Raw genomic sequence first — 25,498 nt, forward strand, 5'->3', positions numbered from 1 at the left:
CACTTGCATCAGGCCTTGGTTCTAAGTGGGCCCAGGGGAAGGAAATGAACTGGAGTTGAGACCTTGCAATGTAGTTCCTGGAAAACCTCTGCCCAGGGGCTCTCCTGGTCCCCTCCCCTGCCCCTCCTGGGACCCATCGCTTCACCTGGGTGCCCCCTGCCAACACCCTACAGACACCCAGCCCCGCTCCTCTGATATACTCACCCGGGTGTGTGTGTGTGTCTTACTGTTTCTATGTTCAGTAACTGTTGATCAAACAAATGTGAGCCCTCCTGGCCCCATAAAGGGTTCTGACCCTCAGCAGCTCCTTTGATCTTGTGGGCCTCCTGTGATGGTTAATTTTACATCAACCTGACTGGGCCATGGGGTGACCAGATATTATTCTGTTTCTGTGAGGGTGTTTTTGCATGAAATTAACATGTAAATCAGTAGACTTCAACATTAGACCAAATTAACATTTTAACCGATAAAGCAGATTGCCCTCCACATGTGGGTGGGCATCACTCAAGCAGTTGAAGGCCTGAATAGAACAAAAGACCAACCCTCTGCAGAGTAAGACAGAATTCTCCATCAGTCTGTCTTCAGACATCACCTGCAACATCAGCTCTCCCTGCCTGATGGCCTTTGAATCGAAATACTGGCTCTCTCCAGGTCTCCAGCCTGCCTGCTAGCCTCCATTAATTGTGTGAGCCAGCTCCTTATAAAAAATCTGTTTCTATATTCCCTGTTTTATGTATATAAGCCATCTCCTACTGGTTGTTTCTCTGAAGAACCCTAATACACCTTCCTAGGAAGCTTCTTCCTCACCTGCCCTTGGCCTCACCTGGGTGAGGTGGGGAGACATCTGCCCCCACCAAACCAGGAGGCACAGAGGGTGCTGAGGCTGATGCCCCTCCCACAGCAGGGCCTGCCAAGCCCAGCCTACAGTGCCAGCTTCCAGTCATGCCTCTAGTGTCTGAGGCCCCAGAAGCCCCCTCCCCCTCTGCTCATTGGAGACTCAGCCCCACCAGCCAGACTGACTGCCTTGGAATGCAGGGCTCTGGGCCTGTGGGCTGCTGGCTCAGCCTTCAATGTTACATCGGACAGCAACGACCCTCTGGCACAGGTCTGGGCCTCCCTCCACAGGTGGTGACAAAATTAGAAGTCAGGACACTGGGGCTGGAAACCAATTTATTTAACCTAGAAAGTCAGAGACAGAAATGGCAGCGTCTGTTGGTCGGGCCAGGAATGGGAGATGATGGCCTGAGTGTTATTGGGGCCTCGGGAGTTCAACCATCTGAGGAGCCCTTTTCTCAAATGTCACGCTGGCCAAGAACCATGGGCCCTTCTGCTGGATTCCAGGGACCCTCTGGCCCTTCCCACACTGAGGAAGGAGTGGAGAGTGGAGAAAGGGCACGAGTGGGATCAGGCTCTCTCCTTGGCTGGGCCTTCATGGTTGGGGCCGGGGGGTGGGGGGGACCTTGACCTTTGTACTCAAGCCCAAGCCAGCTGACACTGGGTGCTGAAGCCCCCCAAGCCTCCTGAGCTCTGGAGGAAGGTGGTCCTGACCTGGTTTGGGGGCAGAGGAAGGGGGAGGCTGAGGTCAGAGAATCCTTCCTTGTTCTGGACCAGGACATACTTGGGGACCATGGAAGTTCCCACTGGGAAGTGATGTGCCCCCTCCCTGGCTACAACTCCACTGACCCAAATGGACCAGAGCCACGGGCAGTGGGCCAATGTGAGGACATCCTGTGAGGCCTGGGGCTAGACACTCCCAGCATGGAGCTCCGAGCCCAGGAGGAAAAGGCAGAGAGTGGCCTGCGGGCAGGTTGGACACCTCAGTCCTTCTTGCCTGCCGGGGCCATGCTGCGGGGCAGCAGCTTGGAGTGGCCAGAAGGGGCCAGTGAGGTGCCAGAAGGGGAGTTCAGCTTCACCTTGTCCAGGATGGTCTTCTTGATGGCAGCTGGTGAGACCTTCTCCCGGTCGGCCATGGACTGCAGCTCTCTGGGGAGACAGCGAGGAGGGCTGTGTCCAGGGCTCCGCCTCCTTCCGAGCCCAGGGGTCCAAGTGGGAAGTGGGAAGAAGCCCACGGCTCCCAGCACCTGCCAGCCTAGGGTGCTGCTGTGCTGTGACTCCCACCTCAGGGCCTTTGCCCCTGCAGTTCCTGCTACCAGCTACCCCTCCCCTAGACTGCCGTTCAGCTGCCTCTCACCTCATTCAAGCCAGCTCAGGGTCACCAAATCTACCAGCAGCCCCCCAGACACTGAGCCCTCATAGCCCTGAGCACAGGACACATGCTTCATCTGTCTCCCCTGCAGGTTGGTGCCAGGAGAACAGCACTGCGTTCTAGCCTCACTGTCAGGCAGTGGCAGAGAAGCCTGTGGGCTTGGACTGGAGGGCAGGCAGTGTGGTGAGAAAGAGCCCTGTCCATCCTGGAGGCCTGTCCGTCCCCTGCTCTTTGGATTTCTTTCAGCTCTCATGTGCTGTTGCTGTGCCAGCGCATCCTGTGCTTCTAACTCTCTCAGTCTCCCCGGCAAGGCCAAGAGGAAGGTGTTATCATCAGCCCCACAGAGGTTCCCCCTGGTCTGCCTCCCTGGCTTGGATGACCACCCCAGTCTGAAGGCCACAAGTGATGAAATCACGTGCGGAGCCCAGCGTGGGCCCAGAGGGCAGCCCCTCTTCACAGGATGATGGAGAGTGGTGAGGGATGCTGCACACTGCCACCCCAGGGAACCTCAGGGCTCCCCGCGCCCTACCCGCTGCTAGGCCAGAGCTTGATAAACATCTGGTGAGTGAATGACTGAGTGGGCGGGCAGCAGCGGGGGCCCACCGTGTGCGGATGCAAGAGGCCTCCACAGCATTGATAAGCAGGGAGCGAAAGCCCCCGCTCTCCAGCACGTGCAAGGCGTGGATGGTGGCCCCGCCGGGAGAGGAGACGTTGTCCTTGAGCTGGCCTGGGTGCTGTTCGGAGTCCAGTAGCATCTTGGCGGCCCCCTGAAGCCAGAGAGAAGGGCTGAAGGTTGTGAGGGTACTGCTCCCAGCCCCAACCAACGCAGCACCCACTGACTCTCCACCCATCCACCCCAGAGCACCAGTCTTGGTTCTGGTAAGGAGTGGCCCCCACCAGAGGGTCAGGAAGAACACTAACCAGCAAAGCCTGGGCCCCGAGGCGGACTGCCAGGCGCCTTGGAAGCCCCATCTTCACGCCCCCATCAGCCAGTGCATCCAGGGCTGTGAATGCCTGCAGAGAGAAAGCACCTAAGCTGCTGTCCCAGGCCTTTTCTCCATTTCCTCTAGGCAGTGGTTAGTCCAGCAGCTCTGCCCGCAGGGACCCAGAGCAAGGAGGAGGGTGGAAGATGGGCAGACATGCCCTGAGGTCCTGGGGACTGCCTACTGCCCCCGCCCCTCCTCAATCCTCACATAAGCTGGGCCGCTGCCGCTGAGTCCCGTAACAGCATCAATCAGGTCCTCCTCCACCTCCGTGCAGAAGCCCACACTGCCCATGAGCTGCTCCAGGAGCCTGCCATCCTCCACCTGGGCGTGGGTGCCCGTGGCGTACACAGTGGCTCCTTCCCGCACCACGACTGGCGTGTTGGTCATGCAGCGGATGACTTTGGGGGCCGGCTGGAACGCTGTCAGCTTCTGGGGGAGAAACTGCTGTGTGTCCGTCCCAGCCCCTTGCCCAGCATGCTGTGCTGGGTGAGGGTGTGAACATGCTTACCCAACTGAACGCTTCCTGAGTTCTGTGAGCTATGCAAACACACCCATTCCACAGATGGGAGAACCAGGTGTGGAGCACGCCAGGGCTCCTGAGCCCTCTGCAGTGCACGCTTCCACCCCATCTCCAGACCCCGCCGGACCCCGACCCGCAGTGCCCACCTTCTCGATGGAGCTGATGGTAACACCAGCTGCACAGGATACCACGATGTGCCGATCCTCAATGTCGGCAGCAATCTCATCCAGGATGAAGGGGATAATGTGTGGTTTCACCGCCAGGAAGAGCACGTCACTGTGCTGCACGGTCTCCTTGTTGTGGGGCGTCAGGTTCACCCCCATCTTCTGCAGGGAGCGCCAAGGCGAGCTCAGCCTGCCGTTTTGTGGCTGGCTGGCCCCCTTAGTATCCCCGCAGGCCGAGAGCCCCTCGTGTAGAACAGCACAGAGGATGATGGGAATGTGGGCATGGCAGGGCTGGGGGCTCAAGGCACGAGGCTCTGACACCCTCTAACTGCCTTTCCCACCCAAAAGTGGAGGAAGCATCCTACTCTGGAAGGTATTTTTTTTGTGGGCGGACAAGGGAAACTGCATTCGAACCACAGTCCCGGCCCACCCCACCTAGGGCTGCAGCCCCCAAACCCCTGACCACCTCGTCAAGTGCGAGTGGTGGTGTGGATAGTGGTCTCAAGCTGGTAGCCTGCCCCCCACCCTTGGACATGGAGCCCTCACTCAGCTATGGCAAACTGAAACTGTATTCAGCCCCCAGGTGGTCTCTCCTAGCCCCCATACTGTGATCCCCTGCGGTGGCTCCACTTGGGGAACCCCATTCCTGACCACCAGCTGTGCATGTGCCAGTCACCAAGTTCCCAAGGGCTTAGGGAGGGGACCCATCTGCAGGCCAGGAGGCAGGGTCTTTTAGATACTCCAGCCCAAAGACCCTCTTCTCATTGGCATGGGGGACTGTGGCATGGTGCCTCCCTCTGGGGCCCCTACTCCTGGCCTTCCAGGGTCAAGGCTGTCACACACTGGCCTCTAGAAACACTGACTGGTCACCCTCCACCCTGCACCTACCCTGAGGGCAGAAACAGTGGCCAGGTCCATGTCTGGGGAGCTGGCCATTATCTTGTGGGCAGCCAGGACACCTGTGAGAGACAGAGTTCCTCCTTCAAGGCCAGTCTTGGCGTCCCTCCACCACATCCTCAGGAAGAACAGAAATCGCACCAACCAGGGTAAGACAGCAACCCCTGCCCTACCCCAAACCTTCCAAGGCTACCGTTTCCCACAGCACTCAAATGAGGCACGTTAATGCAGACTCCACCCTCACCTCCCAGCCTGGGGAAGGGCAACTGGCCCACCCTCTCACGCTTGGCCCCTTCCTGGCCTGGCCCCTTCCTGGCCGCAGAGCCTACCTGCTGCTGTGAAGCCCTTGGCCAGGGCAAAGGCCAGCTGGCCAGCCCCAATGAAGCCCACGCTCATGGTGTCTGGAGGCCTGCGCCCACTGCCCTCACAGCTGGCACCGTCTCCGCAGGAGCAGCTGCGGTAAGATGGGGCAGAATCCGGAACAAGAAGTTAGGCGGGCAGTGCCAGGCCTGGCCACTCCACCGCCGACCGGTGACCCCCATCCCAGCGGGTCTAACTCTACCCTGCTCCGGTGCCCCCGCCCACCGCGGCGTCCCGACCTGCTCCCGAGGGTCCCAGACAGGGGGCAGGGAGGGGCGAGCCAGCCTCCGGAAAGGGTCTGGAAGAGGCATGGGGTAAGGGGGACAACCCCACGCCCGAGTCCCCTCGCCACGCCCACGCTCCCCCAGGTCCGAGCCCCCCCGACGCCGGAGGCGAGGGCGCGGACGCGCATTTCCCTCTGCCCGGCGGCACCACCGCCCGCCCGAGCCGAACCCCGACCCCCAGCTTGGCTCCCAATTACCCAGTTACTCGGCGCGGGTCGCCCCCTGTCCGCAGCTGCGCGCCCGCCACGCGGCACCCAGCGCCGGGCCCCCCCCCCGCCCCAGCCAATCCGCGGCGCGGCCGCCCTGGAGCCGGCCAATCCGGAGGCGCGGGAGGTGCCGAGGGGCAGTTGCATCATCCGCTCACCCCCCGCCCCCTCCAGCTGGGCCCAGTCGCCCCCGCGCTCCCGAACCTGCGCCTTCAGTCCCGGCCCCAGCGCACCAAAACCCTCGCCGCCGCCCCCCCCCCCCCCGCCCCCACCGTGACCGCGCCTGAGGACTGAGGGCGCCGGGGGAGGGAGGCAGGAGCCGGGCCCTCAAAGAGCGGCCCTGGGCTAGGGCTCCTCTCTCGGGGCCCTGTCGTTGGACACAGACACGGACACGTCAGGCTGGCATCCCTGACGGCGTGGCCCTCACTCGGGTTTGGAAACTGGAGAGATAGCCCGGACTTTCTCAGAATCTCAAAACGGAGAGGCACCTGGGAGGTCTAGGTCGGTCCCCCTGAGATCTGGACCCCCTCCTTCCCACCTGGGGTTTCTGCTCTCCAAGTCTCTTCTAAGGCTCAGGTGCCCTTTGAAAACTGCATGACACTGGGGGCCACTGGCCTGTTACCACGTGAACCTCCTCAAACAGGCTCTCAGGGTGGGTGGTGGTCAACCAGTAGATAGAGGAAGATGATCCCCCTAGTGCCCCCAGTTCCCACGGAGCACCCGTGTCTCCTGACATCTCATCTGCAGGGTCCGTGGAATTTTTTGACCCTGGGTTTTCCGAAGAACAAAGCTCTAGTCATCTCCCCCTGAGGACGTGCTCAGGGCTCATCTGAGCTGAGTCTGCATTTGGGTTTCAGGATAGTCTGGGGTCCCAGTCAGCAGCAGGGTTAAGAGCAAAGTAAGAAGCGTCATCATTGACAACCCATCCCCCCACCAGGGGAGGGAGTGAGCTGCTTTATTTTTTGGGTTCTGTATCTTAAATGATGACAAACTGTTCTGAAATGTAATTTCAGTGTTACTTGGATGATTGTGCCCCAGAAGCAGGGCTGTGAGTTCTCCTTGACATAATAATCACCAACATCAACACCACCAGACCACTGTGTAGTGAGCATGTGTACACGGCAAATGTCCAGGCCTCCTTGTATGTTTATTCTGGTGTTCAGTCCTCACCCTCTGAGGGAGGATCTATAGTAAGATCTGGTTCAAAGTGGACTGTTCAGGGAGTGGCCCAGACTCAAACCCATAGACGCAAACCTGGGGGTCCCACTCCATTTTAACTGACTGTATATAATCAGAGAACAGAGTCCATCCTTTAAAAAGTATTGTTTCTCAAGTGACAACAACAAATAACTCCTTCCTCCAAAAAGCAAGAGTCATCTGATCCAGGGAGAGAATAGCATGAAGACAATTCCCAGGGCAGCCTCCCGGAGGCCGGACAACATCTGCCCTGCGTATCTTGAGCCCTGGAACCCCTTCCCTCCTCTCTCTCCCCCTCAGGATCTTTGAAACTTAGGGTGTGTGGAGCTCTGGGGGCAGAAGGCCATAGGACAGTGAGGAAATTGGGAGTTGGTGACAGATAACTCATTTCAGAAATTTGATTAGAAAAGGAAGACTGTCTAGGCCTCCCAGTGAGCTGGGAAGGGTGTGGCCTATATGCTCCTTTGTCTCCTGGTAACACACTCCCAACCCCCCCCCCCCCCTCAGCCAGCAGGGCCCTCAGGACACCTCAGGACACAGGGGTCCCTGCCCCCTCAGGGATCTGCTGCTGAAGACAGGCCTCTCCAGGTAAAGGACCCCTGTGCGTGTGCCCTCCCCAGTGGGCAGGCGGGCCACTTCTCTCACACTGTGCATGGCGCCAGCACAGGGAGCCCTTGGACCCCGTGCCTAACAGCTGCTTGGGCTTTGCTGCCACGGGTATAGCAGCCCTTCTGCCCACTGCTATGCCCAGGGCCCTTGGAAACCCTGGCGGTGGTGGTGAGTGCCGAGAGCTCCCCACCCCCATCCTCCCCTTGCTGTCACCCACCTGGGGAGAGGACACTACTTCCTCAGGAGACCACTCTTACCCCCAGAGTGCCCCAGCCCTCCCACAGCTGCCTCCTTCCTCAGCCAAGCCCAGTCTAGGCTCTTCTCTGGGAACATGCTGGTGGATGGCCCAGGAGGTACAGCTGGCCACCACCCCCTCTGGCTACCACCCCCTAAGCAGAAACTTCTCCATGCAAATCAGCGTTGGTGTTTATTTTCTGCTCAAGGCCAGGGGCCAGTCTATGGGCTGAGCGGCTGTTGTGCTTCAGCAGCTAGTGGGCTGCTCTGGGCTGGCCCAGTCTGGGTTCTTGAGTGGAAGAAGCTGCCTGGAGTGTGGAGGGCAATGGCCCCAGCAGGCCCTCGTGGTTGGCAGCCAGGCAAATGAACACTTGAACAGAGGTGGTGGGCCTGTGAGCACCAGGGTGATGCCTGGTGCCCAGTGGCTGCCCCAGACTGGTCCTCCCCTGGGTCAGGGCTGCCCTAGGCCAGCCCCCCGGGGCCCATGGCAGGCACTGCAGAAGCTGCGGCGTCGAGGCAGACAGCGGGGGCCCAGTGGTGGCTCCCTGCCTGGGTGGGAACCCAGCTTCTCCTTAGCATGCTCTGCTCTTGTCAGTGTTGCCGGCCCCATGGGTCCCTCCAAGCCTGCACTGTCTCCAGCTTGCTGAGGCTGCCCTGTGTGACCACACCAGAGTCCTTGCTCAGCTTCCAAAGCTGTGGCCACTCAGAGGTGGCAAGGCGGGGTCCTGATTCCCAGCTCCTCCTCGAGTTGGCACAGATGCCCCAGCAGGGCCCTGCTTGGATAGCTGTCCTTCCAGGGTTCCAGGAACTGCCCCTTCAAGGCTAGAGGAAGTGCAGGCTCACCACGCTCCTTTTCCACACTACTTAGTTTACTCAGCCCAAATGTGGTCTCCAGACATTTATGGACGCTTGGAGCCAACTTCTTAACCCTAGCCTCAGGGTCCCCATCTGCAAATTGGGTCACAACAGCGCCTGCTTCAAAGTCTTCTCATGTGTTACAGTGGCCAGCACTGAGGCAGGGTGTGCCAGCAAATGAAGAGAGACAGACAGAGACAAAGACAGAGAGATAGACAGAGAGGGAGAGAGAGGGGCTGGGAGTTGCCTGGCAGAGACTCCTTCCCCGTGACCTGTTCAGGGCTCCGAGACCTGTTCTGTCCCCCCTCCGCCCCTCCCTGAGCTGAGCTGCTGAGCACGGCCAGAAGCCCAGCCATGGCTCTACTGGCTGCCTCCCTCTGGCTTGTCCCTGGAGGTCTGGGTTCACCTGGGTCCCCTCATGGTGCCTGAGCCCGTGGAGAGCAGAGGTGGGTGGGCCGCTGCCTGTCGGGCTACAAGGTAGGCACGAAGCGGATCCTCTGGGAGTAGGCCAGGTCGGCGACGTAGAGGAGCAGGTTGACATAGGTGAAGGTGGCCACCACCAGCTGGCTGTCCCAGGGGCAGCTGCCCCTCAGGCAGTCGGGGGGGCGCCCAGGCTCACCGTACTTGGGGTCGAAGCAGAAGACGGGCCAGATCACTGCAGCGCTGAGGTAGAGGAGCACAGCCAGGAAGGTGTACACCACCACTACACGGTCGAAGGGGCAGCCCAGGCCCCCCGTGTGGCCCATCACGCTCAGGGCCACCACGGCCACTGTGGCCAGGAAGCACAGGCTGTAGACGGCCACACACCACTGGGTGGCCACGTAGCGCCCGTAGCGGCTGTCATGGACCAGCGCCCCAAATATGATGCAGGCCACAAAGGCCTGGACGATCTTGAGGAGTCCCGACACTGTGGCCATGTAGCTGGCCACCTGGCCTGGCCGGGCCCGGGTCAGGGCCACCTCCGTGGCATAGGCCAGGAAGAGGAGCCCGGCGAAGATGCTGGCTGCTAGGCGGAAGTCCCTGGCTGTGCAGCCCGTGGGCTCGGGTGGGCACTCCAGCTGGGTGAAGTACAGTGGGTAGATGACCGCAGCTGTGGCGGACAGCAGCGTGGCCAGCATGGCAAAGGCTGCTGTGAAGTTTCCCCAGGACAGGCGCAGGCAGCTGTGCAGCCGGGTGAACTCACAAGCCACCACCAGGACCGAGAGCGCGAAGCAGAAGCCCCAGGCGGCCATGCAGAAGGTGCCCTGGACGCCATCGAAGCCGCCTCGGTGGGCCACCAGGCTGAAGGTGGTGCAGCCAAAGGCCAGCTGCAGCACACGGGCTGTGCCCACTGGCGATGTCACAGCGCCCAGGTGCAGGTACCCACCCCCGGGGGGCTCCATGGTGCTGCCCATGTGGCCGGCCGCGTCTCTGCTTCACACAGTGCCTGGTGGCCCCAGAGCCTGCAGCAGCGGCAGATGCCAGCAGGCTGCAGTGGCAGTGACGCTGGTGACATTGCAGCAGAGCAGCCTCTCCACCGCCTGTGTGGGGAGGGCTGAGGCCCCCCCAGCTCTATAAATAGGTGACCGTGATCAGAGCCCCGGAATAGCAGCTTGCGTGCCTGTGCCTGTCCCTATCCAGGAGGGACATCTGACCCTTGCGATCCACCGAGCCCCTGCCAGGACCATTAACCCCTTGGCTGCTGGCACCGCCCCCACCTCCAAAGCACCTGCTTCTGTCGGTCAGTCGGCGCCACTGCCCATGGGGGAGGGGGAGGGAGAAGAGCAGAGAGGATCAGGCACCCCAGCTCCAGCAGCTTCAAGGCTGGCCTTGCTGGGGGAGGGGCACAGGGAGGAGAGGGCGGCAGTGGGGGATCTGGGAGGCCTGCAGGGCTCGGTTCACAGCTGGGATGGTTTCAGGACCGCATTGTCATTTTCCCTTGGCCCACACTCAGCTCTGATTCCTGGGAGGTGGTGGGAAAGGGGAGTGGAGATCCTGTGCCCCACTCCCAAAGGTGCCCACCCTCATTGTTCTCACAGCCGCCAGCCTGACCTGGGGGAGTTAAGTTTTAGTTATTATTTGGGGGGATCATAATGGAGTAAGCACTTTACTTGTCCCTCCTAGACATGTAAACACCTAGGAAAAACTCAACTCTCCCATTTTTAGTCTAAAATGTTAAAAATATATGAAATGTTTTTGAAAAGGAAAAGAAAATTTTCTGACTGTAATCAGCACAGAAAAAGAGAAGGAAAGATTGCCAGTAATTAATCTGCCTGTAATTAATTTGCCTGTAATTCTATCTCCTAGATTCAACCCCTATGAACATCCCGTGTATACAGTTGGCCCTCTGTATCCACAGGTTCCCTATCCACGGATTCAACCAACAGCAGATTGAAAATATTGGGGGAAAAAATTCCAGAAATTTCCAAAAACCAAAACTTGAATTTGGCATGAGCCAGCAACTATTTACATAGCATTGACTTTCTATTAGGTATTATAAGTCATCTAGAGATAAGTTAAAGTATATGGGAGGGGAATTCCCTGGTGGTCCAGTGGTTAGGACTTGGGACTTTCACTGCCGTGTCCCTAGGTTCAATCCCTGGTTGGGTGACTAAGATCCCGCAAGCCGAGAAATTCGACCAATAAATAAATAAAAACAAAATAAAGTGTACAGGAGGATGTGCATAAGTTATACACAAATACTATGCCATTTTATACAAAGGACTTGGGCATCAGTGGATTTTGGTATCCTGGGGGGTCCTGGAACCAATCCCCTCTGACACTATATATACAGCCTTATGTGTATTTCCCCCAACTTCTCATTTAGGAAAATTTCAAATTTACAGAAGAGTTGCAAAATAGCACAATGAACACTCATATATCTTTCACCCAGATTCAAGAATTATTAATATTTTGGGACTTTCCTGGTGGTCCAGTGGTTAAGACTCTGTGCTTCCACTGCAGGGGGCACAGGGTTCAATCCCTGGTCAGGGGAGTTCCGCATGCCGCGGGCTGCAGCCAAAAAAAAAAGAATTATTAATACTTTGCCCTGTTTGTGCTCTCTCTCCCCCCCATTAATAATTAATAATAACATTAATTAATTCTGGAGATATGACAATTCTCCCCTAGATACTTCCATGGACACCTCCTAAGAGCAAGGCCGTTTTCCTACAGAACCTGAACACAGTGACCACACTTGGGAAATTGAAGAATGATCACCTAATACACAGTCCTGCAGTTTCCCCCACCTGCCCCCAAACTACACTTTATAGCATTTTTAATTTTTGCACCAGGATCTGATTGGAATTATACATTGCATTTGGCTGTCATGTCTCTCATTTTCCTTTTTTCTGGAATAGTCTCTGCTTTTTTAATATTTCATAACACTGATTTTTTTGAAGTGTCCCAGCCAGCGGCCTCTAGAGCCCGCGAGCCACAACTACTGAGCCCGTGTGCCACAGCTACTGAAGCCCGCTCACCTAGAGCCCGTGCTATGCAACAAGAGAAGCCACTGCGGAGGATTACTGGACTGAATGTCAATATTATGACATAGTATGAGTGTGTTTCATGTTTGGTAATTGCAATCATTGTTGCTTTTGTAGTGGTCATCCATGTACAATGCTTGGTGTCAGTCTATTTATCCCTTGTAAAAATAAAATACAGTGTGTGTGTGTGAAAAAAAAAAAAAAACAAGAGAAGCCACTGCAATGAGAAGCCCGCGCACCGCAACGAAGAGGAGCCTCCGCTCTCCGCAGCTAGAGAAAGCCCACGCACAGCAACAAAGACCCAACGCAACCAAAAATAAATAACTAAATAAAATTGATTCTTTAAAAAATAATAATAATAAATAATTTAAAAATTATCAGCTCCTTCTCTGAAAGAGGCCTTGAGAATCTGAGAACAAATCACAACAAAATCATCTTTCCTTGCTTTGCCATTCTGGCTCTGCCCGCCCACAGGGCCCGGGGTAGCTCGGGGTCCCCACCACGGTCTGGGCGGCTGCTTCATGGCTGGACCATGGCGAGGCTCCCTGGACCCTGCCATAGGCCATGCTCCCAATTCTAGACACCAACTCCCAGCTGCTTGGCCACTGGGCTACTTGGTGACAATGTTTTCTGCTTGTGAGCTTTTGCTAACATGTTACAATTACAGAAACAGAGCGATTCTAAATTGACAGCTTCCCACAGTGTGAAAATATCAACAAAGTAAATGTGGCTGGAAATCACTTAAAGTTCATCAGTAGGGATTGGTGAGTAAACTTGAGCACATCCGCATGAGGGACACTTAGGACGCCCTGAAGTCGCCTCATAGAAGAGCAGGTAACGTGGTGGGAGATCACAAGGGCAGCGATCTGTGTGAAGACAAAAGGACCTGTGGGCACATGTGCCTCTGAAGAGAGAGAAAGGCCGAGTAAAAGCCTGAGATGCCCCACTGTCACGTCCGAGGCGCGGGGCAGCAGGTGCTTTGGCTCTCCTTTGGGTTTTCAGTGTTTTCCAGTTTTAAAATAAATATGTACTACTTCCTAAACCAGAAAAAAAGAATAATTTTAAAAATAAATGAAGTAGGGCTTCCCTGGTGGCTCAGTGGTTAAGAATCCGCCTGCCAATGCAGGGGACACGGGTTCGAGCCCTGGTCCGGGAAGATCCCGCATGCCGTGGAGCAGCTAAGCCTGTGCGCCACAACTACTGAGCCTGCGCTCTAGAGCTGGAGAGCCACAACTACTGAAGCCTGCGCGCCTAGAGCCCTTGCTCCACAACAAGAGAAGCCACCGTAGTGAGAAGCCCATGCACCACAACAAAGAGTAGCCCTGGCTCGCGGTAACTAGAGAACGCCCCCGCGCAGCAACAAAGACCCAACCCAGCCAAAAATAAATAAATAAAAGAAATAATTTTTAAATAAATTAATTAATTAATTAAAAATAAATGAAGTATAAATAGGTTTATATTCTTGTATGAATAAAAAACTTGCTTTAAAAAATAAAAAAAATAATAAAAATAAAAATTGAAAAAAGGACTTCTCTGGCGGTCCAGTGGTTAAGACTCTGAGTTTCCGCTGCAGGGGACACGGGTTCAGTCCCTGGTCAGGGAACTAAAATCCCGCATGCTGCACAGTGCGGCCAAAAAAATAAAAAAGATTAAAAAAAAAAACCTTCCTTTTACAAAATTTTTAAATAGACTTTATTTTCTAGAACAGCTGTAGATGCAAAAAGAAACTGCACTGATAGAGCTCCCATATACCTCATATCCAGTGTGTTCTATTGGGAACACCTTTTTTTTTTTTTTTTTTTAATTCTCTGTATTATTTTATTTGGCTGCGCCACGCAGACTGCAGGATCTTAGTTCCCCGACCAGGGATTGAATCTGGGCCCCCTGCAGTGGAAGCGTGGAGTCTTAACCGCTGGACCGCCAGGGAATTCCCCTATTGGGAACATCTTATGGGACATTTGTTACAATTAATGAGCCAATGTTGATAAATCATTATTAATACACTATTATTAAGCAAAGTGAATGCTTTATTCAGGTTTCCTCAGTTTTAACGTCATGCCCTCCTGCTGCTCCAGGACCTGTCTCGGACCCCACGTGGGACATTCAGTCATCACGTTCTCCTCTGGCTGCTCTTGGCCGGGACGGTCTCTCAGACTTTCCTGGTTTGAACGACCCCGACGGTTTGAAGGAGGGCTGGGCAAGGAGGCGCAGACTGTCCCTCTGCTAGTTTGTCTGATGTCTTTCTCATTATTAATCTGGGCTTGTGGGTTTGGGGGAGGAAGACCACAGAGGAAAAGTGCCCTTCTCATTACATCCCTTCAGGGCCTGTGCTCTCAACATGACTCCTCACCGTGGCTGTGCCCTTGGTCACTTGGCTGAGGTATGTCTGTCAGGTGTCTCCACTGGGGAGTTCTTCTTTCTCCCCCTTTCCATCCTGTTCTCTCTGGGGGCGGGATGTCACCATGCATGGCCCACACTTAAGGGGGGTGTATGCTTCCCCTCCTTGAGGGGACAGTATCGAAATAAATTATTTGGAAATCTGCAAAGAGATTGTTTTTTTCTCCCCCACTTAATTTCTTCAATTATTTAGTTATATCAGTATGGACTTGAGGATATTTATTTTATTTTTATTATTATTTTTTAATTAATTTATTTATTTTTGGCTGTGTTGGGTCTTCGTTGCTGCGCCCAGGCTTTCTCTAGTTGTGGCGAGCGGGGGCTACCCTTTGTTGCGGTGCGTGGGCTTCTCATTGCGGTGGCTTCTCTTGTTGCAGAACACGGGCTCTAGGCGCGCGGGCTTCAGTAGTTGTAGCACACGGGCTCAGTAGTTGCGGCTCACGGGCTCTAGAGCGCAGGCTCAGTAGTTGTGGCGCACGGGCTTAGTTGCTCCGTGGCATGTGGGATCTTCCCGGACCAGGGCTTGAACCCGTGTCCCCTGCATTGGCAGGCGGATTCTTAACCACTGCGCCACCAGGGAAGCCTGACATTTATTTTATACTTTGGGTTATAGTCCAAAACTACATTTTTTTATTCTGTTGCTCAAAGCCTTCCATGTGTCCCCTTACATACCCCCATCAATGGGGGTGGGGTTTGTTTTTCGGCACCTCCTCGCTGCAGGCACTGCAAGATGCCCGGGGCTCATCCTGCACGCTTCCCGCTACGTGTTTTCCAAGGAGCCCTGGTTCCTGTTATTGGAGATGGTGTAAGAGACTAAGATCTGGGTGCCAGGTGTGCTCATTGCTGCTGGAGTGAACTTTCACACATTGTAACAAGTATTTGTATGTACAAATAAAACAATGTTATTCAAAATATATTTAAAGAATTTTCCTAAAAGGGCCTGCAAAGGTCATTAAAACTAGGTAGTACACATATATCAGGTTTTACCAAAACCTCTGGGTTTCTTCTCTTCACGTCTCCCTGTGGCTTTAAAATTTCCAGGAGTGTGTTATTATTATTTTTTTCTATTCCTTCTGATTAATGTTTTCATTCACTAAACAAGTTCTTCTGCAGTAGCTGCTGAGTGCCAGGCCTCGTTCTAGGCACTGAGAAACAGCAACGAACAAGGGAGACCAGAGTCTTTGTCCTCTTGGAGCTGCTGTTTTCACCACGTCATGTCAAGGGTCTGTGCTCTCAACATGGCTCATATCAAAACCGAGCAGAAAGCACCGAGAGTCCCATATACTCCCTGCCCTTAACCAGGCACAGCCTCCTCATTATCTACATCCCCACCAGAGTGATGTACCATTGATTTTTTACCATCGATGAACCTACACTGATCTGTCATCATCACCCAGAGTCTACAGTTTACATCAGGATTCACTCCCGGTTTTGTACCTTCTATGAGTTTGGACAAATGTGTAATGACATGTACCCACCATATTGTGGGACCATACAGAGTTGTTTCTCTGCCCTAAGAATCCTCTGTGCTCCACCTATTCATCCCCATCCTCACCCCTGGCAACGAGTGATCTTTTTACTGTCCCCATAGTTTTGCCTTTTCTAGAATGTCATAGAGTTGGAATCACACCATATGTAGCCTTTTCTGAATGGCTTCCTTCACTTAATAATATGCATTTAAGGTTCCTCCCGTCTTTTCATGGCTTGATAGCTCATTTCTTCTTAGCGCTGAGTAACAGTCCATTGTCTGGATGGACTGCAGTTTATTTACCCGATCATCTACTGAAAAGAAATCTTGGTTGCTTCTGTCCTGAGCATTTTTGCTGCTACGGGAAGCCTGTGATGTGGAAAATGTAAAGCAGCAACATTTCTAGAAAAGTTGGGGACTTCCCTGGCAGTCCAGTGGTTAAGAATTCGAGCTTCCACTGCAGGGGGCACAAGTTCGATCCCTGGTCAGGGAACTTAGATCCCGCATGCCGCGTGGCACGGACAAAAAATAGAAAAAGAAAAGTCGGGAAGTCAGTGTGTCACATCGATGGCTCGCTAAGCACTGCAGGTTTGGCGTCACCCACTGTCCTTACGGGTCCTGGGCTCATTTTGCCACTAGTTCCCACGGTAAAGCACAGAGGTCGGAGGTAGGCCTTTCTCCCCATGTTCCTTCTTTGTCAGGAACATGGGAAGAAGGAATTTATTCATTTGGTGAAATCCCATTGGGCCTAACCCACAAGTATAACATTCAGTGGGCCTGACATGCCTGAGACACACAAAGCTACCCTCTGACTCTTCAGCCCACCTCAAACAGAGCAAGACATCTGTCTGTGCTGATGTCACTGCCTGCCGCCCTTCTCCACACAAGGAACTGGTCTTGCACCAGCACCTCTGGGGTCCCCCCCACCCAGCTCTGACCGAAGCATGGGCCCCTCCCTCCAAACAAGTCTCCCCAGGTAGGTGAAGGCCAGGTCCCTTTCAGGTCCTCCCAGCCGCCTCTCCCACTGGGAGCCCACTGTTGCATGGGGAGACCTGTCCATGGCCCTCCAGGGAGGCCAAGGATGGGGCTGCTCCCCCAAACCAGCAGTTGCCCCTGGGTACCCCTTCTTTCATCTCCAGCCTTTTGCCACCCCCCTCCCTGACCTGTTTCCCTTGGCCACTGGGACTCCGTGGCTTCCCACAAGAGTGGTCCACAGAGGAAACCATGATTGGGCCAATTAGCTCCCCCTGGGGAAGCTGACATTGGTGATGAGTGGGCCGCAGGTGGGCCCAGAGCTAATAAGACCTCAGGGGATACCCCCAGTCTTGGCGTGGGTGAGAGGATGGGGTTTCCGTGATTCTCCCCACTCTGGGACTGGGGCTGCAGACTCCCTGAGAGAGGCTGGGTGGTCAGAGGCTGGGAGCAGAGCCCAGGCATGAATCCTCCCTCTGTCCCTTCAACCCTTCACATAGCCTCTTTGGGCCTCAGTTTCTTTATCCGTAAATTGGGGTTTTATAATAAGACCTACTTGCCCGGCGCCTGGAGGAGTCAGGGTGCCATGTGCGTGGGGCACTTAATGCAGGGAGTGCTGAGGAAGCCACGTCTGTTGGAGGGTCATGACCTGGCCACCTGTTGGGGGACCTTATCAGTGTGTCACTGAAACCACAGGTGCTTGCTTACTGTCTTTGACCCACATGCCACTTCTGGGCGCATCCCACAGAGGCGACGGCCGCGTGCAGTGATGCTGACACAGGCTGGCCACGCTGCACCCTTCGTACCTGAAGAGGGTGTGAAGCACAGAGCTCACTGCTCACTGGGAATGTCCCGCCAGCATGGAGCTCTCCGCGGCCCCAAGATGCAACGGGAAGTAGAAACCAGGCGACAAGTGTATGGCATGCAGTCACATGTGGAAGGAAAAGTGTGTGTGTGTGTGTGTGTGTATGTACGTGTTTATGGGAAGCCAGGTCCTCTGGGACTAGCCACAGATGCAGAGCCAAGGGCTGGCCAGAGGGAGAATTTTCACCCTCCAAAGCTTTGCTTCTTTCAAATTCTGGACCATGTGCATGTGTGACGTAGTGAAAATAAATACAATACAAACTTCTAAGAAAGTGTTAGCTGGGTAGGGAGTGTTTTGTGATAAAGTTTTCAAAGTGGAGGTTGCTGGTGGAGACAAACATTGTGGATGTACAAATGCTGAATCATGCACTTAGAAATGGCGGGGTTGCGGCGTGAATGTCACCCCAAGAACAAAATGAAGAGGAAAGGGAGCTTAAAACCTTGCTGGGGGCTCGCCTGAAACAAGCCCATTACTGCTGTTTGCTGAAACGATGAACAGAAGGAGCAGGGGTTGAAGGGCAAGAGGCCCCATGGTCGCCTCCAGTCTCTCTGCCGCCCTGGGTTTGGGGGAGTCGGGGTTGGGGGAGGGGTGTGAAGTGGGCAAAGTGGCCCCTCAAATAAACACATCTACAGGGTGAGGCTCTTTTGTTATCTTTTTTCTTCATTATTTAAAAAAAATATGTTACAAAACAATATCATTCACTATATATTTCTTGCTTATTTTTCTTTTTTAAAAAATTAAAGTAATAAAAAAAGTCACTTTATAAAATAATACAAAAGGGCAGGAGAGGCTGGGGGCTGGGCTGGGGGGGGCCTTTCTGGGCTAGGGGCTGAGGAATCCAGTGCTTCTGACTCCCCACTGTGGGCTGGAGGCGGGGGTCAGGAGGGAGGGATGGGAGGGGGCCCAGGGCCACAGCTGGGCTGACGGTGGGTCCATCTCAGGCTGGGCCTCCCAGAGGCAGTGGGAAAGAGGCAGTGAAGGCTGCCAGGGGAGGGCATCCAGACCCAGGATGGGGATGGCCGGGGCCCTGCTGCCCTAGGAGGGCAGGAGGGCCTGGAGGGGAGGTGGCCTGGGCGGGGCCCTAGCTCCCGCTACTCAGCATCCCCAGCAGTTTACTGGGCTCCAGGCCCTGCTGCTGTGCCACTGTCTGCACATCGAAGCCCATGTGCATCAGGAACTGGGCCACGTTCATCTCCTGCCCTGTGAACTGGTCCCGGATGGTGGGGCAAGAGGGGTTGCAGTGGGGCCAGGGGCAGCTGTCCACCAGGTGGATGGGGCAGCCCTTCAGGGGCGCTTTGCTGGCCTTGTGGCTGTCGTGGAGGCTTCTGTCCCAGCAGTGCAGTGCCCGGGGCAGTGAGGTCCCCTTTACCTGGACGTCTGTCCAGTGGCTGCAGACAGAAACGCAGGTGGGGGTCACTCAGGTGTGGCCAAAGCAGAGGATGGCATTGCTACCACTGAATTCTTGCCACACAGCGGGTTGTCTAAGTGATTTTGAAAGCCCCCAAAAGAAGCCAGAGCCGGGGAGGCGGGTGGGCAGGCCTGCTGGGGATGGGGGCACTGCAGATGCTTGGAGTGAGAGCCATGGATACGAGCTGTCCTGGGGCTTGGCGACACTGACCTTCGGATGATGATCTCGTGGGAGAGGCAGGCAGGGGCAAAGCTGGCCCTGTTGGGGAGAAGACGACCTGTGAGCACCCATGTCCCACCTCAGCCCTTCCCCACCCCCAAAGCCCACAGGTCACAGCAGCTTCAGCCCCCTCTCCTGGGAGGCTGTCCCCTGCCTGGCTCCTACTTCCCTCCTGCCGCTGTGCCAGCCAGCAGCTCCCCCAGGCCTTGTTCCCCCCAGCACACATGCTGCCTACTAACCCCGGTCCCTTTCAGCCTCCAAATCCTGCTCGGAGTCGGGGCTCCCCTGGACAAGTGAATATTTTGTTTTTCTTTCTTTTTTTTCTTAATATACTTTAGCTTTTAATCGAAGTTTTAGGTTCACATCAAAATTGAATGGAAGGCATAGAGAGCTCCCATTTATCCTCTGCTCTTATACACGCACAGCCTCCCCCATCATCAACAACCCCCACCAGTTGGTACATTTGTTACAATCAATGAACCTACACTGACACATCATTACCACCCAGAGTCTGTACATCAGGGTTCACATCAGGGTTCACTCTTACATCAGGGTTCACTCTTGGTGTTGTACGTTCTATGAGTTTGGACAAATGTGTAATGCCATGTATCCACCATTGTGGTACCATACAGAGTAGTTCCTCAGGCCTAAAAATCCTGTTCCCCACCTATTCATACCTCTCTCCCCCAACCCCTGGCAACCACTGATCTTTTTACTGTGTCTGTAGTTTTGCCTTTTCCAGGATGACATAGAGTTGGAATCACACAGCATGTAGCCTTTTTAGATTGGCTTCTTTCACTTGGTAACACGCCTTTAAGGTTCCTCCTGTCTTTTTGCAGCTTGATCGCTCACTTCTTTCTAGCGCTGGGTAAAATCCCCTTGTCTACATGGACCACAGTTTATCATGTACTCAAGGACCCCTTGGCTGCTTCCTGTTTTCCATCTTTGAGGCCTCTCTTTTTAAGTCAAGTGGTTTACTGTATATTTGGGGTGGGGGCTGAGTGGGGTCCCCAACACACTCACGGCACGTCCTTGAGTGTGTTCCGCAGCTCACGGCCCAGGTTTTGGATGTACAGCCACTGGCCCTCCTGCACCGGCTGCCCCGTGAGGTGCACATTGTCCACAGTCAGCTGGGCCTCGTCAAACAGCCACTGTACCACGAACACCGGGCCTGGGGGGACGGCTCAGATGGGCCTCGCCTCGGTGCTCTGTCCCCCACCCCAGGCTCAGGGGCCCGAGGCCGCAGTCAGCTCCATAGCAGGCTCACAGGCCAACCGGGCTCTCTGTGCAGGGTGCCGGCCGCCAGCATCCCCAGCACCCTTCCTTGAAGAGATGCCTTGTTCCCTCCCCGCACCTTGGCCTGACTCCCAGGGACTCCACTTTGACCAAAACATGGTGATGATGTCCCTTCAAGTGTGGGGCTGGGGGGGACAGCCAAGGCCCCACACAGGGGCAGCACTGGGATCCAGCTCCAAAGCACGTTCCTCATCGTGGATGTGGAAAGCATGACTAACCATCCTGGTTTGCCTCGAACCAAGTGGACTTCTAGTGCTAAGACCAGGAAAGTCCCAGCCAAGCCCAGATGACTTTGTCACCCATCCTAGGTGGGACAGTGGTCTCTGGGCCTAGCCTCTGAGGGCTGGACTCCAGGCTGGGTTTCCAGTAGGCGCAGATAGTCTAAACACCCCCCGCCGCCCCATATGCCCACTCACAGCGCAGGGTTGGGTAGACTTTGTAGCCAAAGAAGCAGTTCCACTCCTCGCCCTCCTTGAACTGGCGCCTACAGCGCTCCGGGACCACCCCATTCCAGTACCTAGGCCACATGCTGCAGGTTAGGCTGCCCCTGGCCCCCCATGAGCTTCTCCACCCACAGATGCCACCACACCCCAGGCCCGCTGCACAGGATGGGCCCTCCCTCCCAGGGCACCTGATGCCCCGGCGGATGGCCTCCGTGGGCGCGCAGGTGATGGTGTCAATGCAGTCTGTGCGGCGGTACTGCTTGTTGTCCAGGAACCAGCCAGAGTCAGCCAGGCCCCGCACCTGGATGGCTGGATAGCCCAGCTCCTCCAGCTGCTCGGCCACGCGGTCCACGTTCAGCAGCACTCCTGTGCCTCCCGCGCTGCAGGGAAGGCGGGATGTCAGGCCAGGCAGATGAGGAGGACGCTCACCCACCAGGGCCCGCCCAGCCCCAGGCCCATCCCCAAGCCCATTCCCGAGCAGGCAGGGATCTGAGAGCATTCTGGGCTGCCAACACGTTCTGTGTTCATGTGTAAGTCCCCTGGGCCCTTCGAGGTCTTGGAGGCAGAGAAGGGCTGGCAGAGCTCCCGGCACTGACCCAGCGCTAAGTGTCAGGTCATCCCACTTCCTCCCACCCCTCCTTCCCTTCCTCTCTCTCACTCTCTGACTCAGTTTCCTTATCTGAAAATTAAGATGAACTAGGTGGCCCAGGCCCCTCTGTCCATTCCTTGGATGTCCCCTGGGTCCCCTACATGCCCTGCTGGGATACAGTGACCAGCAGGTGTGATCCTGCCTACAGGGACCCCAGCCCTGGTGGTACATGGGTTCACAGCTAACCCCTAACCAATTGCCTAGGTCAGTGCAGTCCAAGGCTTCCCTCACACCCAACAACCATGGACCCAGAAGCATCCTCTGGACAGCTTCTAGCTACATGGCACCTGGGAGCCGAACCTCTGAGATGCCCCGTGATGCTGAGCCTCCCGGTCATGCACCTGCCCTGGCTCAGCCCCATCTTCTCCCTTCCATCCACACTCCCACCCCAGCCCCTGCCCAGCCCACCTGCTCCCTGCCAGCAGCAGCACCTTGGCCCCGCTCAACCCTTTGCCCAGGAGCTCTCGCACAACCTCCTGGATGATGAGGGCGCCCATGAAGGCGTACTCGTCTGCACAGAGAAGGAGGGTGGCTTCAAGTGGCGGCCTGGACACAGAGCAAGGCCTCCCACCCCCAGGTTGGCAGAAGGAGGGGTATAGCTGGGGGTCTGGAGGGTCTTAGAAGGGATGGGAACAGGGGCTGGGTAGACTAGAGGGAGGTGGGTTAGGTGCACAAGGCTGTGCTGGGGGCCCTCCCGCAGGGAACACCCAGGAGTGAGGACCCCCCGGGGCCAGGCCAGCCATGGACAAGCCAGGCAATGGGTGCTGGGGGCAGGCACCCTGGGACACACTATCAAAGGGTTAGAGAGAGTTACAAGGCTGGAAGTCCATATTTCTCCAGAAGCTCCGTCCTCCCTGCCCTGCCTCTGTCGGAGGTGGGGGGGAGTTGGGGGAAGGCAGGGGACTCACTCTTCTCAGACTTGGATGAAGCCCCACTCCAGACATCGCTGGAGCAGTAGGGGATGAAGCTGTGACACAGGGATGGTGTGAGCCCGCCATGCTTCTCTGTTGCCCGAGGACCCCAGGAAGGACCACCCTCCTCAGGAAGGACTCCTGAGGACAGGAACCCCCTAGGAAGACCTCTCCCAGGACCAGACCCCCTCAAGGATGGGATCCCCAAGGATGGACTCCCCCCTAAGAACCTCTTAGGAAGGATCCTCCAGGAAGGACCCCCAAGGACAGGACCCCCAAGGAAAGACCTTCCGGCTCCCTCTTACACCATGTTGGCGTTCCACCAGTGGGGATTCTCCTCTGGCTGGGAGGACAGGATCCCCGTGCCTGTGGCAGGGGAGGACAGAGGCAGTGGGTCTTTCTGGTGGGAGGGGAGCATGCAGGGGTGAGGACTACAGGAAGGTGTGGGGCTGTGGAGGCATCCTACTCGGCCACAGCAAGGAGGTGGGTGGTGACACCCACCTGAACCAAGGTGGCTGGGGAAGTGGGGAATGAATGGATGGGTTTAGTTACTCCACGGAGTCCCCATGGCCAGGATGACCAGCCAGGCTGTGACATCTGGACATGGCTCTCAACCTCCCCCCTTCCACCAGATACTTTGATCTAGGGACCAGCTGTGTACTGCACAGCCAGGGTGAGCCCTGGGAAGTTAACCTGTGGAAGAAGAACGAAAGCTGAGAATGAATGATTCCTAACTTTGGGGGGGGGGGATGGATGGGGTGGGGCCTCTCTGGGCCTCTAGGGAGTGACGGAGGAGGAGCTTCTTCCAGGACTTCCAATTGTGAGCCCCTTCCCGCACCACCCCCCCCACCCCCTGCCCCGTGGGGGCTCCTGGTCAGTCCCTGGCACGCTGACCTGTTCGAGTGAGCGGCCAGTCCTTGGAGCTCATGAGGCGCCGCATGGTGTCATATCGGGAGTCGCAGTTCTCCCGGTTGAAGCAGTACCAGCCTCCTGCGGGCACAGCCACCACCTCAGGGTCCAGTGCCGAGTGGACCCCCGCCCACCCCGCCACCTCCGCACCTAGGACGCACCTTCCAGAAACAGTAGCCATCGCCGGCTGCCCTTGGATTCCTTCAGGTAGTAGCTGCAAGGGAAGTGGGCGGAGCGGGAGGTCAGCTGGGGCTGCAGGGTCCAGCTCCAGGGAGGAAGGGGTCATTCCACCTGTCGCCGGGCGCGCGCGGACCGCACGGGGGCGCCAGCGGCCAGGCCCTTGCAGAGCGCGCCCGGCCCGGCCAGCCAGTCCCGGGAGGTGGCGCTCGCGGGGCGGGGAAGGGCGGCGAGGGGTTGTGTGGTCCGTGGAAAATCCCCACGGCCCGCCCCGCGAGGGACCCGCTGTAACCTCGGCGCCGGCGGCTGGGCGGGGGTGGGGGGGTCTTCGCTGGGGCTCGGGATCCTCCTGGGACGCGCAGTGGCGCTTGGAGAGTGAAAAGCGCTCTCGCTGGAGGAGTGTGTGTGGGGCAGGGGCACTGGGGTAGGACAGGCGCGCGTGGAGGGGCGAGGGCGCCACCGAGGCAGGGTCGCAGCCTCCCTTCCGAGGCCCGACCTAATGTCCAGTTCCTCGGGCTGTGGAGTCGCTGAGGGCATGGGCGCCCCCAACTCCTCCCCAACCCTCAGTCTCGCATCCTTTTTTATCTGCTTCCGTCTGGAGAGGGGTGAAGGCTGCACCCCAGGTCCTTCTGTCCCACCTGCGCCCCCTGCCTGTCCCTCTGGCTGGCTGGGCTCCCTGGCAGTCCCGGCAGCAGCAAGGAGCAGACGGGGCGAGTCGAGCTGGGGTGGGGGTGGGGGTACGGCAGGACTCTCCCCGCCCCCCTGTGTCGCCTCCTCCTGCTGGAGCCAGGGCCACTCGCGGACTGCCATCTCCCCGCCCAGGGAACGAAGGACGCGAGCACAGGGGCTGGGCACGGTGGCCGAGGGGTCAGTGCCCGGGCTGGCCCGCGACCAGCGCTGCCAGCGCTGCCCCACCCCCCTCGCGGCGAGCCTCTGAGCAGGGCCCTCCCCGGGACCAGCGCCTCCGAGACCCGACGGGAGCCCTTTCCCCTGTGGGCGAGACCGCTGCGGCCAGCAGGGAGGGTCCAGTGCAGAGACTCCGTGCGTCTGAGCGGGGACAGGGAGGCGGGTGGTGCGAACCCGCCGGCGATGAGGCGGCCCGCGGCCCCGAGGCCAGCGGCGGGGGCGCGCCGGTCGCGGCGGGCGGGTGCGGGCCTTACCCGGCCGAGCTGCCGTCGTTGCAAGTCACCGACGTGTTGAGCAGGAGGTGCAGGCGCAGGTCCTCGTTGAGCTGCTGCGCCGAGCAGGGGTACAGGGACTGCGCCAGGCTCTTGACCTGCGCCATGAAGCTGTCCATGTTGCCTTCCACGGCCGTGAAGTCCAGCGGGAAGCTCTCCACCGGCTGCCCGGCCGCCGTCGCCGCCTCGGCCCGCGGCGGGGGCGGCGGCGGGGGTGGCTGCTGGCCGCGGCGCCGCCAGGTCTTCCTGCCCTCGCCGCCCCCGGCCCAGTGCAGCAGGCCCAGCAGCAGCAGCACGCGCACCCCTCGGCCCATGGCCGCGCTGCTCGGGCCCGCGGCCACCTGCGGAGAGCGGGCGGCCTTGAGGCGGCGCGGCGGCGAGGGCGCCGGGCCGGGGGCGCCCGGGCCGCGGGGCGCCAGCCGCGCCTGCTCGTTCGCCCCGCTCCCCGCGTTGGGGCCGGCAGAGGAGACGAGGGCGGCTCGGCGTCGAGGCTCTCGGGCCGGGCGCCGTCGGCCTGGGCAGCTGGGGCTCCGCGCGCGGCCGGCCGAGGGCAGCGCAGGGTCTGGGTGCGCTGGCTCCGGCCCGCGCCAATGAGCGGCGGGGGCCGAGCCTGGGCGTAGTTTG

At 57.2% G+C, this 25,498-nt stretch overlaps 3 protein-coding genes across 7 annotated transcripts; all 3 read right to left on the reverse strand.

Moving 5' to 3' along the window:
- Positions 1–1,153: 1,153 nt before the first annotated feature.
- PYCR1 (pyrroline-5-carboxylate reductase 1) lies at positions 1,154–5,566 on the reverse strand. Of its 4 annotated transcripts, XM_068530976.1 has the most exons (9): positions 5,373–5,563; positions 5,103–5,227; positions 4,765–4,835; positions 3,859–4,038; positions 3,400–3,621; positions 3,128–3,220; positions 2,810–2,973; positions 1,914–1,983; positions 1,154–1,548 (listed from the first exon to the last, which is right to left on the reverse strand). In XM_068530976.1, exons 1-9 carry the CDS (start codon positions 5,543–5,545, stop codon positions 1,474–1,476), a joined length of 1,173 nt encoding a protein of 390 aa, XP_068387077.1. In that variant the 5' UTR covers positions 5,546–5,563; the 3' UTR covers positions 1,154–1,473. The 4 variants fall into 4 exon arrangements, with proteins under 4 accessions (XP_068387077.1, XP_068387076.1, XP_068387075.1 ...); XM_068530975.1 differs by having other exon boundaries at positions 1,154–1,983; positions 3,400–3,618; positions 5,373–5,566; XM_068530974.1 differs by having other exon boundaries at positions 1,154–1,983; positions 5,373–5,558.
- A 3,422-nt stretch (positions 5,567–8,988) lies between these two features.
- MYADML2 (myeloid associated differentiation marker like 2) lies at positions 8,989–9,912 on the reverse strand. Its single transcript, XM_068531606.1, has one exon. The coding sequence runs from the start codon at positions 9,910–9,912 to the stop codon at positions 8,989–8,991; it is 924 nt and encodes a 307-aa protein (XP_068387707.1).
- An 8,473-nt stretch (positions 9,913–18,385) lies between these two features.
- NOTUM (notum, palmitoleoyl-protein carboxylesterase) lies at positions 18,386–25,188 on the reverse strand. 2 transcript variants are annotated; one of them, XM_068530505.1, is made up of 11 exons: positions 24,857–25,188; positions 23,681–23,733; positions 23,505–23,600; positions 22,916–22,976; positions 22,608–22,666; positions 22,108–22,210; positions 21,239–21,430; positions 21,024–21,124; positions 20,335–20,482; positions 19,303–19,350; positions 18,386–19,072 (listed from the first exon to the last, which is right to left on the reverse strand). In XM_068530505.1, exons 1-11 carry the CDS (start codon positions 25,186–25,188, stop codon positions 18,766–18,768), a joined length of 1,500 nt encoding a protein of 499 aa, XP_068386606.1. In that variant the 3' UTR covers positions 18,386–18,765. The 2 variants fall into 2 exon arrangements, with proteins under 2 accessions (XP_068386606.1, XP_068386605.1); XM_068530504.1 differs by having other exon boundaries at positions 21,024–21,430.
- Positions 25,189–25,498: the final 310 nt, after the last annotated feature.

Source organism: Eschrichtius robustus, chromosome 20 (assembly GCF_028021215.1).
Source record: "Eschrichtius robustus isolate mEscRob2 chromosome 20, mEscRob2.pri, whole genome shotgun sequence".
In the NCBI taxonomy this organism is placed as follows: Eukaryota; Metazoa; Chordata; class Mammalia; order Artiodactyla; family Eschrichtiidae; genus Eschrichtius; species Eschrichtius robustus.